This window comes from Copidosoma floridanum, unplaced genomic scaffold (assembly GCF_036245765.1).
Source record: "Copidosoma floridanum isolate Cflo_tuat_1 unplaced genomic scaffold, Cflo_Japanese_pri ptg000024l, whole genome shotgun sequence".
Classification (NCBI taxonomy): domain Eukaryota; kingdom Metazoa; phylum Arthropoda; class Insecta; order Hymenoptera; family Encyrtidae; genus Copidosoma; species Copidosoma floridanum.
In genome coordinates this window covers 2854901-2873661 of record NW_028321901.1, presented here as the reverse complement: position 1 = coordinate 2873661, position 18761 = coordinate 2854901, and the positions used below count along the sequence as shown (strand labels likewise).

The window sequence follows — 18761 nt, the reverse complement described above, 5'->3', positions numbered from 1 at the left end:
ACATGGGATGCTTTGCTACTAAGCGACGTGTAGCGCTACATACTTTTTTGGGAATCAGGCCCCTGGCGAAGTGTTCCGCAAACCCACCACGTGACTCTCCAGCAGTAAAAACCAGACGGTTATTTGAAGAAAGTCCGTAAAAAAGCGACGGTGTGAACTAGTGAGTCACGTGGTGGGATTGCGGAACACTTCGTTAACGAAGCAGCGCCACCTGCGGTGTTGCCTTTTACGCTGCCGAAAGCGATTGCGGAATATCCCCCGCACCTAGAAGCTATGTGCACGCCCTCTGTCAACACAGTGTGGTCATTTTTCGAACTACATTACGGGAGAGGTGAAAAATACATTGCGAAGTATGGCAAATTAATTGAGTTCTTGATTTTTACGCAATGCCTGATTGTAAAACTATATTTATTGATAGAGTTCGTAAAATTATATTCTAACTAAATTAAATTCTTGACTGGATTTCACGTTTTTATCGTAAATTGATTTATTTCTTATATCACACAGTGTAATGCATAGAAGGCTTTCACCTCTCATGTAGTTTATTTTTCGTTCATAGGGGACGCTGAAGCTCATGCTTCCAGGTGCGAATAGTCCTGGGTCGTGGTTCGTGGGGCCGTTATACCTGGTTAGGCACTAAAGTGCGAGGTCAACTGGAGTCCTGGGGAAATCTGTCCTTGGTCGCCTTAGGGCCCGTACGTTTTCGGCCGAAGTAAGGAATTCCACCGGAATCACTGGTGACTTCTTTCTCAAGAATGACGTCTAGCTTCTTGAAACACACTGTAAGGACGCGATTATCAACTTCGGACTACCCTAGTCACTCGCGGAAAGAAGTACAGAGTACAAGTGTAGTTGTAGCTACTGCTAATTATGTATTGTGCAGCTGCATAAAATCTGACGTGCATATGTTTTTACTGATGTAGGCTGCGTTTCGAAAGTCAAACTCATCACGTACTGGTGACTCAAATGTGATATAAGATTTATTTTAGACTTATTTAAATCACTGATAGGTAGCAAACTTGACTTTCGGAACGCAACCGTAGTAGGTTTGGTTATAGGTCATATGTTTAGACCATACAGATATAAGTATAGAGTAGCAAAGAGGGCTTCCGAGTGTGTCGCGCTGCGAGAGAGAACGCTGCAAGAAGGCCCCCCTTATTTTCAAGAGCACCCTGTACCCCACTCTTGCTCCTTTGGTGGGAAGACTGGGAACTGGGAAGGAGAGTTTGGTATGAGAGAAAGAGAGACAAATAAAGGGGGCCTTCTTGCAGCGTTCTCTCTCGCACCGCGACACACAGGATATCACTGGGTTAGGTGACTTCTGCCTCTCTATCCTTTAAATCTCTATGGCTTAGACTGGTTAAGATCCATTCAGTTATTGGGGGTTAGGTGCTTGGGTTTTAGTTAATTGGTTTTCATTTACGACATAAATGACATTAATGACATAAATGACACGTATCGTGTCATAAATGAAAATTTTGTGTCTTTACCCATCCCTGCTCCTGGGATGGTACTCCGTAACTTTTCGTGATTCTATATAAAGATCTGGACAAACCAATTACAGCAATGACAGTGAAACTGCCATACGCACAGGCACACGCACAGTACACTTGTGCGTGCGCACAGCACCTTGTGCTTGAGTACTTGAGTCAAATCTAATCAAAATATTTACTGAAACAACGGTATAAGGTTAGATTTGACTTGAGAGTTGAGCACAAGACGCTGTGCGCACGCACAAGTGTACTGTGCGTGTGCCTGACGCCTGGGGTGGTATTCCGTAAGTTCTACACCTCACCTCACAACAGCTTGACGTCACGTTACAATGCATAAGAGATAGGTAACGTACCGTCAAGCTGTGGTGAGGCGAGGTGTAGAACTTACGGAATACCACCCCTGTGCGTACGGCAGTTTCACTGTCATGGCCTTTATTGTCTTGAAGACGCCGAAAGTTGCGCTTAAGACGAAAATTGTTTTGTCCAGATTTTTATATAGAAGCTACAAACGTTACGGAGTACCGTCCCTGAGGGGCCTGGCATGGTAGTACGTAACTGTGCCTACTTCTATACTTCCGAAAGTCAAGTTTGCTACCTATCAGTGACTTAAATAAGTCTCAAATAAATCTTATGTCACATTTTAGTCACCAGTAAGTGATGAGTTTGACTTTCGGAACGCAGCTATGAAGATTTGGACAAACTAATTTTCATCTTGAAGACGCCATAAGATGCCTTTAAGGCGGAAATTGGTTCGTCCAGTTGCTTACGTTACACCTCAAAAAGTTACGTACTACCACCCCCGAGGGCCCCGAGTCTCAAGTTCGTGCAGTGACTGATCTTAACTGCAGTCTGAACACTCTGAACTCCGTCCTTCGTAACTGTTTCGTTCCTGCCTTTTTATCGTGCAACGGCCCTTACCATAAATATACTGCAGTACTCTATATATAAACTTATTCGCCACATAGTATGTAGCACATACCCATACACTGAAACCGTTCTTTTATTCTTCGTACGAGCCACGTACCCACATGCTAAAATTTTACCGGATATTATATTTGCATATTGAAAAATAACTTTTATAGTAAGATTTTATTTAGTAAAATTTAATTAGCAAATCCTTGATTATTCCGAAATGCTCTTGGAAGGAAAGGAAAGCTGAACCCTGTTAAGTATTTCATTACGTGTACGCGTGCGACGTAAAGATAGATTAAAGCACTAGTAAAACATGGAAAATAGTCAAGAGAATGGAGAGCAAGGATTATGCCTTGCTGATTTGACAGCCGAAATAAAATTTGTAGAAAGCAAGGAGTTCACAAAAGTCAGGGCCTCAGACATTGCAGAATTCCGACTTCGATCGCCAAAGCATTTGTCAGATTTTGATCCTGCTGAGGTGTATACATGTTGGTATAAAGACAGCAAGTATCCAATCTTGACCAAGTATGCAGTGCAAATAGGCCGATTATTTATTGGTAAGTAATAATTTCGCTAAAATGTTGTGATACGGAATCTAACGTACATGTACAAATATATTTTTATAGTGTTGCATCTCTTTGTATAAATTTGTATACATACATATTGGACTACTTATGCTAAAATTTACATAACCCTTTTGGGATATTTAGACTGCACCCTTAACCTTCTTTTATTCATACGTAAATATCTGACGATATTTATATATAAATAAATAGCCATGTGTACACATTTATATGATGTATTATTATGTTAATTTATTGCACATGTTATGTGATATTTTTAACAAAAACATCGTTATTATTGTGCACATATTGCTATCATAATTATTATACGTAAAGAGTATTCTTTGTAGCTCATATGAGGCATTCTCCATTGGCACCTACCTTTCGAAAAACTTTGTGAATTCTAAAACAACCAAACCCCTCAGACATTATCCGAACAGTTTGACAAAATTGTCAAATATAGGATATTTTAATGATATTGTTTTAATAATAAGACTGTGTAAACGTTAAACAAATTTGTCGCTATTTAGGATAATTTTCATGTTTGGGGGTATTCAAAATAGCTTAAAAGTGTAAGGTGTGGTCTTAAAAAATGGTAAAAACGGCAACAGCACATATTTCATTCAAGAAGACCAAAATTTGTACACAAATAAGTTCGATACAACACAATTTTTAATTGTATGACGGAGAAACTGAGCCGCGTTGGGCCTTAATAAGCCCATCCATTTTCTCGAATATTGCATAAAACCGCGTTTTTTTCACTTTAAAAACAATTTATAATTCCTGTTAATATGCATATGAAGGGCTCACATTCAGACATAATGCAGTTTTAATAGCCCTTAATATATGGTTAAAATTTAAAGTTGAAATATTGTTTAGGTTTTGCAAGCCGTCGTTTGTTGTAAAAAAAGGCTTATTTTCAATTTGTTTGCCAACACTGCTGAAAAAAATCAGCTGATTTCTGATGCCAAATTGTCAGCTGATTTTCTAAAATTCATTTCTTATTTGTTGTCAACTGTAATTGAATGAATTTTCAATTGGCGGACATTGAACACTGTTTGGGTGTCTCAATCAACTTTAAATTTCCCTAAAAGCATACGTTTTGTAATTAAAAATTGATTTTTTTGGTAATCGTGACTTGTACTTTTTCGAACTCATTGGACTTCCATTTTTTCAAGCAAACCTTCGTTGTATATAGTTTTTTCAGCAACGTATATATCTCACGAATACTACGATGTTTGTTAATACTAAAGTCGGTTTATTTAAAATTGAAAACAAACAAAATATCAATTTTAGAAAATCAGCTGACAATTTGGCATAAAAAATCGCTGTTTTTTTTCCAGCAGTGAATATATGTGGTTCGAATAGTCTTCGACTAAAGAGTTGCCCGGCCATAATTAATCACGTGATTGATCAAGTGATTATTGGCTTGATTCATCAAGTGATAATTTTTCAATAAACTACAGTCAATTGGTACGCTTACATAAACATATATATAACAATAAACATTATTTCCTACTTTTTGCTCATTAATAAAAGCTTATCTTTATAATTTTTTGATATTTTTTTTTACAAAATCACCTCCAGCAAGTACACATAATGTTCTACACATAAGTACGATAAAAAATTGGTGTAGCTCTTCATAAGACCATCTAGTGCAATGCTATGTGAGCTATGCCATTGAAACTTGTAAATGCGAAAATTAATTATGCACTCTTATAAAAAAAAAACTGTTAGATTTCCTCCATTATTTATGATAATGTGAGGACCTCAAACAGAAAGCTTTGACAGGTTGTTATTGACAAGACTAAGACTTAAAGCAAATAATTAAAGTGTTTGTATTTATTTGAATATGGGATGAATACTTTGGCGATCAGCGCAGATACAGACAAAATACTGAAGTAACTTAGTAAGCGCGCGCGCACGGAGCGACTTGTCTCTTACGGAGCCAAGTAGAATCTAGTTCTACGCGCTTTGTACACGCAAGATCAATTCCGCAAAATAAACAAGAGGGAGCCACAGGACTTTTTGCAAGGCAGTCGTACAATCTCTCGAACACATGCGCACTCACGCTCAGCAACAAGGGGAGAGTAGCAGACTTTAACTATTAACTTAATTTTTTTTATGTCATAAAGTACAAGTATTTACTCTATTAGATTTTCTCGATCAAAAAATAGACGTCTTTATGTTCATTCTTTAATAGTTTCATAGCATGTTATTGTTGTTCCGTCGAATAATAGCGACGAACCCCCTCGAGAGGCGGACGAACCTCCTTAAGGAAGGTGAAGTGGAGTACGGGTGATCCCATAAGACGCTATGTTGAAGTATTCTTGTAAAACCTACCCAAAAACGTCCGCTTTCTCGATCACGGAAAATTCATTTGTTTTCAAATCGTCAGTACTCGACGAAACAAAAATACTGTTCTTGGAAAAAATTACAGAATGTACTGAAACATTTGTAGTTTCTCATAGTCAAAGCCAAATAGCACAAATACTTTCCATTTTTGAGATAAGAAATAACCTATAAAAAGTACGAGAAATATGAACTTTCGTCAAGAAAAGTGTGTTATGAATTTTCGAAAATACAACTTTTAATAGTATAACATTAAAGTGAAAGGCCACATGGAGAAGCACACCATGTTTCAGATCATAATTTGGAGTAGAACGGCTTCTGGAAGTGATGTTGTCAAAATATTTCGTGCCACATGAAAAGACGAGCTGACAGCAGACGGTGCTTGCTTGCCTCCCATTCATGCAGCACAGGAGCCGTGAGCAAACTCATTCACGTTTGTGTAAATATCTCCAAAGCTGTATTGCAACATGGGCTTTTTTGATATTTACAGTTTCTGAATTAGATAAGCCTTCAATTAGTATATTTTTTTTTAATTTCTTATCGCTGCAAAGAAAGACACAAAATGTTTACTACTAAATTTTTCGTTCCTCCCATAAGAGCCCATGTTAAAAAAAGCAACTTTGACATCGATTTTCTCGAAAACTGTGTTGTGCATCAATCTGAAATTGTAACACAACATTTCTGACATTTCAATGAATAGATTCCAACAGTTTTTATATATTTCTTAACGTTTCCACTTGACGAATGAACTTCCTTAAGTTAAGTACGGGCTCATTACCGTATCTTCGTCCATCTTATACCAGTATTACATTACCGATTCGGCTGTTGTCGCGTATTAACTACACTTCGTGTAGATGAAGATACAATGATGCTTAATACACATGCTATGAATAAATGTATTTATCAGTATCTTAATTTATGATACTAATACTGGCTCAGTTTTTACTACCTTTTGTTTATTATTTTATTTAATATTTTTATTGTATTTTTATTCTCATTCGATTGTATCAAATTTAATTTAATGTATTAGTATAAGACTGCTAAGTGAGGATGGTAAATCATGAAGCTTTTGTATTGAACACATTTAATAGTAAAGCAATATTTCTAATCATAGGAACTAAGGAGATCCCAAATACTTCTGATAGGCAGAAGAGGACTGTCTTTCCACCTCTTAATGCAAGTACCATTGATTGGTATTACGATGAACTTCCGAATGATGATGTAGAAGAAAAAATAGAAAAGAGAAAAGTTGATGCGGTAATTAAAAATAAAACATTGTGGTTTTAGTTAAATAAAACTATTATTTTATTGGATAAAACATAAAGATAAAACAAAATTAGTGCTAACATTAATACCGTCGCCTTTGGCAAAGAAAATTATTCCTTACACTATCCGATAAAAAAAAAAGCTCATAATGTCTATCAAAGATAAGTATAACTTGTAGACTTTAAGAAACAAAAATATAACTTGCTACGCTCCATCGAAAACCAGTTCAACTGGCTATGCTCCATCAAAAACAGAAAACTGCTAAAGATAGGTGCTATCTTAATCTACAGTTGGAGTTCGACACTATTCAAAGCAAAGACGCGCGTGCAAAAGTGCAAGTACATACACGCCAGTGCTAATGTTTGTGTAAAATACATTAGGACTGTAGCAAAGTGGAATTTTTTAAAACTTTATTTTCAACTGACCGACACAAAGTTTCGTTTGTGGCTAAGGAAAAAGCCTTAAAAGGGCTCTATAAGAAAAAAATATATATATATTTTTGGGAGTTGAAAATTCAATCACCCTAGTTAGAAGTAAATAATAGCGCGGTTGCTGAAGTTTTGTCTGATCCTCAAACTTGCCTTATACCTCTCCCGCGCTATTTGATGCTGTATTTCAAAATAATGAGTAAAGTTGTTTCCATACGATAAGGGTGTATTTCATGTTTTCGAAAAATTTGTTTATGAATTCTGCATATTGATAATTGTTCTGTTTTAAAGGCAAGACTCAATATTATCATGTCATATTTCGTTCTTCGTTAAAGTCGTACTACTGCTTTTTGTCGGAGGTGGATTATTGAGTTATGGTTTTATTCCTCTGAGCGTATTGGGTTGTACTTTTTTTCGCTGGAGCGTAGCGAGTCGTATTTTGCTTTATTAGAGCGCAGCTAGTTATTTATTGCCAGTTATTTTTTTTTCGCGAAGGGATTATGAATCATGCTTTCCATTGTAAAAGGTCTTGAGTGGCATGTTTTTTCGTTGCAGCCCGAGTTTACACTATCTTCGTCCGAGGCGTCGATATAAGGTACCAACAAATATTCCTTCAGTTTTTAATTATATGGACAGAAAACCAATGTCAATAAAAATTTTCTAAAAAGGTGTCCCATTAATCGCTCTAATCATATGACAGATAAAATTTCTTTTTCCAATAGAAATTAGTAAAAACTGTCATCAAGCTTTGCCTCAAACAATTATCATTGGTTTGTATGGCATAGTAGTTCATGACAATCTAAGCCACTTTTTTGTAGCACCATTCTTTTATTAACTCTTTCTACAACTGAAATATGTTTAGTTAACATACACATAATATATATGAAAAAGGCATTAGAATATTTTATTTTTAATCCTTAGATCAAAGCCAAAAAAATGAACAACAATATAGCCGATCAGCAATCGTTGATGGATATGAAAAAAAAAACCATGACAAAACCAGCATTCCCTTTGGATCTGATCCCACGAGTCACACTATCAAGTACTTTATGCAATGAAGATCGAAATAATCTTTTAAAATCAAAAAAATTATTACAAGATAAAGATACTATTATTCTCGAATTGAAAAGTCAAAATGCAGCGTTGAATGAGAAATACAATAAAATGAAGGATAAATATAATAGTTTGAAGGCAGCTAATGAAAATCATAAAAATATTTGAGAGAACAGTTACGGGAACGAAGAAAAAATCAAAGAAAAAGATGGAGAAATAAGAGACTTACAGAACAAAATTGGTCATTTGCATGGTCAATTGAAATTGTTAACGAAATCAGAACAAAATTTGAAAATTTACAACGAAAAGTTGCAGTCAATGCTGTTCTTGCAAGATAATGACCTAAATAAAGGTAATAAAGTCTGAATTATATTGAATTGTAATTTATATCTTATATAATATGCGTATGTTATAATACGTAAAGAAACTGATGAAAATACATAAGCGCTTGTCCACATAAATGATCTTGTAGTGAAATATTTTTAAAAATAGATAATGCCTAGGTCTATTATTTTAAATTCTTAATATAGAAGACTGTAAGACTTTAGAATTTCATGTCTGTATTTTCGTCTGCATACATTTCTCTTCATTTTCTAGAAATATTTTAGTTCCTCTTTTGCAACAATTTTTTTGTATGTATCCGTACCTATGTATGCTTTCATGTTTGTAACTTAGATTATACATCGGCTACACTGCATAACATGTAGATCCGCATTAAAGTGCTACCATCATAAAATATCTTTTGTATCTTCTGACTTCAAGTGCTCTCCTCTAAGCCTTCGTCTCGTAGTCTCGATCTCTGCAGCCTTTTTATATCGTATTTCTGTATTTCATTGTATTTGCATAATGGTCAAATGTACTTCAGGTACTGCAATCATTGCGGGCCTCATATCATGGTAAATCTTAATAAGTCAAATTAGTTTATGTGGCCGCCGGCGAATCGTGACACTTTTTTCGTAAAAGAATGTGTTAAAGATTTTTTTTTTCTTTGTTTTTTGCTATTACAGTGCACCCTGTCCTACTCCGGGCACTCGGCACTTTAAGATTTGGGAGGGATATGAATGGGAGGGTGTAAGGAATGCCGCTCCGCATTTGCCCAGGTCAAGTCCTGTAGGTGGGGAAACCACTCCGGAAAAACCCATCCCGCAACTGTCCAGTGTATTTCCTGAGTTCAGACCAAGTGTCTATACGTCTATAGGCACCAGGAATGAACTCCTGTATACTTGTCGCTCATGTTGTCGAAACGATAAAGAGGCAGTTAGTCGACCCTCGATATCAGTAGCGAAGGCGAAACGGCGAGACTTGAACGGTCACCCATCTAAGTACGAACCGCACCAAACACGGCTGAACTTTGGTTATCGGCGAAACTACAACTCTAGCGCTGCGCCACCATATCAGTTTAAATATATATATAGCACCAGCCCTCCCATCCAACGACTCACGTATGGCCAATACACGTGTGTATTCATACTTCTTTCTTTTATTGAAATAATTATGTATCTATCTGCGTATATATGTACATTACTATTTAGTAAATACATCCATAGATTTCTATCTTCATTTCTCCTGATGTCACTGTTCTTTATTATTAGTATATTGTTAGTTGGTTGTGCGTGTCATGTCTTCTATATTGAAAAACGCATGTCTGTAACTTGGTTCGAGTAACGCTGGTAGAAGTATGCATGTCCATAACTTCTTCCATTAAGGAGGATAGAGCGCGTGGTGCCGTATCATGCGGGGGGCCCCAAGGAGGCAGTGTATTTTTACTGTAGTAAAACGTTCTATTCATGAAAAAACTTTCTAAATATCATTTGCAACAGTTGAGAAAATTTACTTTGAAGAAAATTAACTTGAAGAAATAAAGGCAAATAAATCAAATAATTTTGCAACAATCAACAATCACGTATTGCTTTCGAAGTTACAGTACCCAATTTTTATCTCTTTGGAATTGTTTTTCTCTCTGATTTCTCTGGGGATCCATATATTTCTGGATATCATATTCATCTCTGTGAAAAAATCTAGCTGTCCATTTTTTTTCATCGCGATCCTATTTTTTAGAAGGAAGTAATTGGAAAGTAAAGTTTCAATCAGAGCCAATATCCATAAGACACCATGTTACCGTAAGTTTTTTTCAATCGCTTTTTTCTAGACTTTTTGTCTGGTAACTAATACTCTTTGAGATACCAAATAAAAGCTTATATTTCGTACTTTCAATTTATACTATTTGTTTCCATCTCCTTTTTTTTTAATAAAATGCCGCTCTATCCTCCTTAACTACCTTCCATTAACTGAGCAATATTTTAAAAATGACGCTGTAATCTACACCAAATCACGAATTCTTCGTTTTCCTTCTGTGAGTCTTTCGATCGAACATTACTACAGAGTAAAAATGTAGGATGTGCATAAACATTATTAATAGTATACTACTCACCTAGGGAGGAAAAAGAAAGAATGTCTCAGATCACAAGCATGTGATAAGCATGTGATCTGAGGCTTTCTTTGTTTCCTCCAGTGGGTTGTATATGATTTTTCACCAATTCTGTGCCATGAGAAGGAATTTTCGTCCCGCTTCGCGGAAAAAAAATTTCGTCTTTCGGCGCAGGATGGTGAAAATGTATTGTTCACCTCGTGACCATATGTTGTTCAAATAATTCTTGATATAATACTTATAAATGTGAGGGAACTTGCACGTAAATGCGTGTATACCTACGTATTGATATGTTAATAAATTATTTTTTAGCAAGAAGAGGTGAAACTGCATCAACACCCGTGCAGGTATGTTATTCTTTAAAAAAATTATGAAAGATTAAATTTTTTTAGCTCAATGTTTTGTAGTAAAGTTTTTACTTTCTTTTGCTTCCTATCCTCCTAGGTTTAAATGCAGTAAGCATACCTCTAGGCCGCGATTACATGCTGCGGAAGTAGCCTGCGGACTATGTCCTAAGCTGTAGGCTACTTCAGCAGCATATAACCGCAGCGTAGCGGTCTGTTTACTGCATGTAATCATAGAGTATGAGAATAAAGGAAGCAAAAGCTATAATATACATGGGCCCTAACATCTATACGCAAGAGTAACTGTATCTGCCATAGACTTATACTCATAGACTGTGTGGCCTGTAGGAGGTTTTAAAGCCGAGTCTAGAAAGAGAGAGGAAATGTAAAGTAGTTTTGTCTCTCTTGCACCTCGTCTATAGTGGGAAAAAAGAGACTGAAGGACTATGGACAAGGTGCAAGAGAAACAAAAGTACTTTACATTTGCTCTCTCTTTCTAGACTCGGCTTCAAAACCTCCTGCAGGCCACGCAGTCTATGAGTATAAGTGTATGGAATATTTATTACCATAGAGTAAACTACTTACAATAAGTTTCAGTTTTTCACGTATAATTATTGAATATAATTCAACTTATTTGACAGTACATTTTGAAGCAAAAATTCTTTAAAAAGCTGCTTGAAGAATCTTTCATCATTATTAAGTAAATGAAATCATCAGAGTTTCGTTGTGTTATCGCTTACATGTAACTATTACACGAGTTTAGACTAGTACTGACTGGTGAGCTTAGAGGAAGTAAGCGGACACCTGTTGGACTGTAGATGATCGGTTGATGTCTCCCGTAAGATTAACACAAGGCTGCGTCCGCCATTTGCGTCAAAGTAGACATACAAGCCTGATACCATTGTCTGCTCAACCCCTCAAAGCTTACTAATACTGATTGCATTGTTTCTGAATTATCAATTATTATTTACCAGCAAACGACCTTATTTGCACGGAAACCTAAGGTTTTTTATTATATTTTTTTGAGCTTCTGATGGCGTCAAAATGTGTTAAACAAACCGGGAGTAGAGTAACCGTAAAGTACCGGTAATGGAAGTTGTTCAAGAATTTTTTCGTATAAAATCACCTTTGATATGTAATCGAAAGATTGAAATAGTTATCTATGAGTTTTGCCCTAATGCTTACATTTTCATGTATGAAAATGTTATGTCGATCATAAATGAATTTAAAATAATTGAAATTAACGACAGTGTTGTAAATACATGTTGTAATGTCGAAACGAGATGTCCCAATAGAGAAACGTCCAAATTATGGAAATGGAATCTACGTGTTTTACTATCCGGGTGTTAAATATTTTAGCGTACGTTCCGTATTGTACGTATAGGGACTAGCGATGTAAGAAAAACATTGTTCTTAGAGTAAAATAATTAAAAGTTGTCAATTATTTATCTTGATTAAAATAAATACCATTCTGATTGGCTTAAATTTTTACTGTGGTGAGAACCTCAAGATTTTTTGGTTAATGACTGTTTCACAATTGGTACAATATTTCAAATTGCATTCCAGCATTGGTACATTCACCTAACGTCATACTTGAGAGAACCACGCATTACTGTTACCGTGTAAAGAGTGTTCAAGTGTTTTACCGACATAGCATTTTTTCCTTATAATTGTAAACAGCGAACAATATATTTTTGTATAAATGTGTACGTAATTATTTTTAAAAACAGGTAGTGACAAATTTGCCGTATCGCAAAATTGAATCGCCTATAATATCTGGAAGAAACTATAAGAAGAGCCAAGCGTCTATGACTCGTGACAATTGCAGTACGCCGAAGAAGTTGTCAGAAACGAATGACAAAGAAATGGTAAACCATCTCGTAATCTTTGTATTTTAAATAGTAATTATCCATCATAGTAATTTAGCGTATCAGAATTAGGTTTCTCCCTCAAACTCACTGAAAGTTTAAAAAAAAAAAATGTCAATGGTAGTGTACTAATGTAATATCAAAACACTTTCGTTATTATTTATATATTTAACAAAAAAATTTGTCCATAGTAACATTTAGCTTGTTCCAGTAACACTTGACTATAATATTCATAAAGAAAAAAAATTGATCCATGTTATGAAGTTAGTACTATCGAATATCAATTGACCTACGAAAAGAAGAAATAGGCTATAATTAATTCGAAAATGTATTAGTTAAACTTTTGTGGAACTCTCGTGCACGAAGAATTAGTTATGGATGTTCAAAATTTTCTGCAATTAGCATACAGTCTTATGTGATATCACGCATTTTGTATATTAAAATCTGCAGTGTTCAAAATACACCGAAAAAATTTTAATTAAAAGTCGATGGAGCGTCAGTTGAAATCATACAGAATATTTTGCAGCTCTAAAAACATTAATAAAATGCCTTGCGAGGGTTGATAGGAATAGATATTGGTTTGAAATTGATGTATTTTAGCTATTGTATCCAATATGAATAGAGACATACTTGACCTTTCCGTATATTTACAGTACTAGTTTGAAAAAAATTGTGCAGGTATAATCAATGTTACGAATTCTTTGTAAAAAAAATCGAATGTTTTTTGTTTTAGTTGCACAACGTCAGCGACCTTTTGTTGGAATCACCAGTGGTAAATAAATTTTGGTTTTATTTAACACTGTACCGTGTTTGTATAAGGTATCATTATGCCGACTTCGCTAAAACACAGATCAGGAATTTAAAAAAAATTTATAAAACTTGTTGCATATACAAAAATGAATTTAGTGTTAACTTTTGATTTGACCATAACCATGAATTTAAATATCATGTCAAGATTAACTTGTAATTTGTAAATAGAAACTCTTTTTGATACTCAATGCTGGAATGGCACAAAATTTGAGTCTTGGATGTGAATCTAATTTCTTGATAAACGTGACTTTTTGGAGGCAATAACCGTTCTACAATTACAATTTTTTTATTTGTGGGTATACTTGAAATCCTAGTAACAGTGTTTTTAATATCACGCAGTAACACATGACCCAAATTTTTCCTTTTCAAGTTCATGATTGAGGAAGTAAATGTCGAATTTAACGTTATTCTCCAAACTGGTTTCAAAAATGTTAGGCATTGTTTGAAATCTAGGTGATTGTAAGACTATATTATAAATCTAATAGCTATTGTAGAGATCACTTATTTTCAATTTGTCTTCTGAGAAAATCGACCGTGTTGACACGTTTTATAAACCCAGTAAATGCTTAAAATAAGCCTCCTGTACTTATGTTTCATTCTTTGAAATATACTTCTGATTTTAGAATAACGACGATGACGAAGTACCCAATCATAGTAAAGTAAGATACAAACAAATTTTTCTTATAAAGTAATTATAAAGCAAAAGTTTTTGAATGTAATTAAAAAAATTAACGTATGTATTATTGATAGACCGACAACCTCTCTCGATCTAATGAGCGTCAATATACTGAACAACAAGACATGCCGACCGACAAAAGCCCAGGAATAGAACGAAAGTCAGGTGCTAAACGTAAATTAGATTACACAAATGACAGCGAGGTAAGTTTTCCAATATGCACATGATACAAGAATACATAAGCACTTACATGCAAACTTTGCGATTAAGTCAATCTGTATTCGAACCTTCCCTTATGACTGAAGTGAACATTTTGAAATCACCGATAAATCTTTATTTTGTTGTAGAGTAATAATAATGACATAACTGGAACTAAAGAAACGACTCCACAAGAAAGAAGTGAATCTAATAAAGGCATTCAAAGTAGTTCAAGCCGCGATGGGCCAGAAAACAAGAAATGTAAGTTAGTGTTGGTAAGATCATCAAAAAAGCATCATATGGAAGAGATAAGTCAGTTAAAATTCCGAGAACGCATTTTCAATAAGAAAACCGGAACTTACGTGAGTATGAATTAATATTTGTAGGTAGTCCTGTTACTGTATATTTATCCATATTATATTGCTATTTTCGTATTTGTGCGATTCCAATCTCTTATTGGTTGTGTATAGAAAATGTATGTAAAACACGACATCATGATCCCTGAAGACGACTGGATAGATCTATTCAAGAAAAAGGATGACAGCAAGTTTGCAAAAGCCCTCATCCGTTATTTTTACACGAAAGAAGAAATAGCCTCGAAGTGCGTCAAGCCTGGCGAAAATGTTCGAACTCCGAAAGGAATCAATCGTCGAGAGGCAATACCTCCCAAACAAATGGATGCTTTCGAATGTAAATAAATATATTTATATGTACCTCCCTATTTATTTATCTTTATCCCTATTTATGTATATTTTTATTTTTATGAGTGTACCCAAAATTTTGTTGTTACGTCTATGTCCCCAGTCTCGGCATTGCCCTGTCTTTGTGTTCGCATCCTTAATTCCATGCCTTCGTCTGCATGCTTTGAAGAAGTTAGTAGTAAGCTCCTGCCTCCGTACCTATAATCGTTAACTTATTTTTGAAACTGTATTTGATTATATTATTAATTAAATTATAACATATTAAATTTTTATTTAGATCAGATAATTTTGTTGTATGTCCAATGTACCAAAACGTTTTGTATTCTTATCTTTGCATCATTTAATTCTCTAGTTTGATGTAACTCTATTTTAAAAATTTTTCGTTTTTTTGAAGCTGTTTGTAAAGATATCTTAAAAATTAAATTTTATTTTAATAATTCATGTAAAAAAAAAAACCATCGAAAAAACAAGAATTTTGTAAAAAATACCTTGTAATTCTGAAAAACGTTATTAGTAATAAAAAAATACATTTACTTTTGTATTATCAATTATGTACATGACTATGTTAGAGAATTTCGTGTTTAAGACATCAGAATTCAGTTCTTGAATAAACAATGATAATGATCAATAATCATTAATATGAAAAACTAATTATTGTTGAAGAAGTAAATTCTAATAATTTAAATTAAACAACATCTAATTAAAATGGACGATGACAAAATGTTCTGTAGGAAATGGTTGTATGGTTCTTATTGACACAATTTTTTCGGACATGTGGGTTTTTGATCAACAAACCATTTAATAATTTGAGAGAAAAGCCATATGGTAAATTTGAAAGAAGAAACGAATCTTCGTGTGTATGGGTTTATAATAAAAAAAGGTCTTTGCATTCATGCTTTTGTGTGTAAGAACACTTTTTCTTATTTCTATGTGTTAGTCTTTTAAATAGTATCCTAACTGTGTTTGCTGAGTCAATCTTTGTATTATCTCCTCCCTCACATTTTTTACATCTTCCAAGACAATTTTTTTATTTCACTTGTATGCTTTCTGTGCGTTAATAACTAATTATCTCTGTTCCACTAAAATATTACATTTTCAGTGTTATTGGAGTATTACGTACGAAAAAAGGATCCAAGTATTCAGAAAGCTGGTGTAGATAAGAGAGTGTCAAAGCTACAACATTATATTTCAGAGGAAATAAATGCTAACATAAAATCTTTGAAGGAAAAAAAAACCTCTCAATAAAATGTAAAATTATAAGATATAAAGACTTTAAATAGATTTTTAATATAATTATTGACGACTATTATATACTTATTGTACCTGAAACACTAAAACACTACGTAATCATTTGTGACTCAGAATCTCTACAAAGGTAAAAGTACAGCTGTAAAGTATATAACTATGTAGAATATCAAATTCTTACAGCAAGTGTACTATTTTTTTAATATTCAAATACTCTTATTTGTTTAACTGAAACCTTTCATTTCGAACGCCTATCGAGTGGGGTGTAACGGAATAGGGGTTTCACCACTTTGTGTCGGCTGCTATTTTTAATTTGATTGCCGTCAACAAAGGGTTGTAAAGAAACAGGTATTTCTCCATTTTGTTTATGCCGCCATTTTACAATTTTAACGACGTGATACACCTTACGGTATTCTGCTTGCCATACTCTTTCATTTGATACCCCTGTCCAACGGGTTGGAAAGAAATATCTATTCCGCAACTTTATTTCTCCCGCCATTTTAGATTTTCTATGATGTGTTATAGCTTACATTATTTTACTTGCAATACTCTTTTATTGGATACCCATGTCGGAGGGTAGGAATGAAAAAATTGACTCAGCCATTTAGTATTTGACACCATATTGGTTTTTCAAGGACATTGCAGAGCTCACTATACTCTACTTGACATAGCCTTTTATTTAATACCCAAGTCGAAGGGATTGAAAATGAAAAGGTAATCCGCCATTTTGTGTTAGAAACCATATTGGATTTTCAATAAAGTTACACAGATCACTGTGTTCTACTACTCATTCCCTTTCAATTGATGCCCATTCGAGGAGGTTGTAAATAAATATTTCGACATTTTGTATCGGCCGCCATATATGCTTGACCATAATTGTAAATGTGGTCTTCAGAAACAGAAGCGTGTGCAAAATTTCAGCCAGATCAAATGTTGAAAAGTGGTCGAAAAATCGATCGCAAGATTTCTTCCAGTGAGAGAGACGTACAGACAGACAAAAAGGGAGAAAAGTAAGTTTTAATAAGAGCTTCTGAAAAATCCACATTGATTTCTACGTCGAAATCCATGCAGATTTTTTTGCTGCACGTAAGAAATCCACGTGGATTTCCATGTCATTATCCATGCAGATTTTTTTGCTGCACGAAAGAAATCCACGTGGATTTCCACGTCAAAATCCACGCAGGTTTTTTTGCTGCACGTAAAAAATCCACGTAGACTTCCACGTCAATATCCATGCAGATTTTTTTGCTGCACGTAAGAAATCCACGTGGATTTCCACGTCATTATCCATGCAGACTTTTGCTGCACGAAAGAAATCCACGTGGACTTCCACGTCAATATCCATGCAGATTTTTTTGCTGCACGTAAGAAATCCACGTGGATTTCCACGTCAATATCCATGCAGGTTTTTTTGCTGCACGTAAAAAATCCACGTGGAATTCCACGTCAATATCCATGCAGACTTTTGCTGCACGAAAGAAATCCACGTGGACTTCCACGTCAATATCCACGCAGGTTTTTTTGCTGCACGTAAAAAATCCACGTGGATTTCCACGTCAATATCCACGCAGGTTTTTTTGCTGCACGTAAGAAATCCACGTGGATTTCCACGTCAATATCCACGCAGGTTTTTTTGCTGCACGTAAGAAATCCACGTGGATTTCCACGTCAATATCCATGCAGTTTTTTTGCTGCACGTAATAAATCTATGTGGATTTCCACGTCAATATCCATGCAGATTTTTTTGCTGCACGTAAAAAATCCACGTGGATTTTCACGTCAATATCCATGCAGATTTTTTGCTGCACGTAATAAATCCACATAGATTTTCCTGTAAAAATCCACATGGATTTCCCTACAAAAATCCACGCAGATTTCCACATGGAAATCCATCCAAATCCACGTGGAATCCATCTCAATCTACGTGGATATCCACCTGGATATCCACGTGGAAATCCACGTGGATTTCCATCTGAAAATTAACAATAATGTAGCGATAATGCAGCAATAATGCGATTAATAAATTTTTGTCCTGTTTGCTTCGACGCAACAGTATTCTCAATTATTTTGCTTTCACAATGTTACGAATCAGCTGAAATGATTCCTAATTTTTAAGAAAACTGTATAGTCTTAAACTCTAACGTTTTTTATAAATCAACATTATTTCTCAATGATCATAGCTAAAAAGATGGCGTCTTTGGCTAAGACATTTATAATACAAAGGTTGCGAGTTGATGGTTAAAACGAAACGTATTTATAACTTATCAATTGATTATTAAACGTAATTCAACTGTTTTTCATAGTATTTGTATTATTTAACAAAAGTTAATGAACTTATCTTAGTAAGGAAGGCATTTCTATTGGAATACAAACCAACCTAAGAATTTTATTAAAAATGGTAACATACAATGTCTTTGGTTTAGG

The 18761-nt window shown here is 34.7% G+C and overlaps 1 protein-coding gene across 1 annotated transcript; it reads left to right on the top strand.

The window, feature by feature from the left end:
- The first annotated feature begins 11378 nt into the window (after nt 1-11378).
- On the top strand, nt 11379-18320 carry LOC149373984 (uncharacterized). The gene is made up of 9 exons (XM_089595086.1): nt 11379-11387; nt 12570-12707; nt 13441-13479; nt 14141-14176; nt 14268-14396; nt 14541-14753; nt 14862-15081; nt 16192-16242; nt 18211-18320. The coding sequence occupies exons 2-9, from the start codon at nt 12648-12650 to the stop codon at nt 18318-18320; spliced, it is 858 nt and encodes a 285-aa protein (XP_089451212.1). The 5' UTR covers nt 11379-11387; nt 12570-12647.
- Nucleotides 18321-18761: the final 441 nt, after the last annotated feature.

Coding starts and splice junctions, on each gene's coding strand:
- LOC149373984 (XM_089595086.1), top strand. CDS start 12,648: ATGACTCGTGACAATTGCAGTACGCCGAAGAAGTTGTCAGAAACGAAT. Junction 13,480..14,140: donor TTTTGTTGGAATCACCAGTG/GTAAATAAATTT, acceptor TTCTGATTTTAG/AATAACGACGATGACGAAGT. Junction 16,243..18,210: donor TCCAAGTATTCAGAAAGCTG/GTGTAGATAAGA, acceptor AAATCCACGCAG/ATTTCCACATGGAAATCCAT.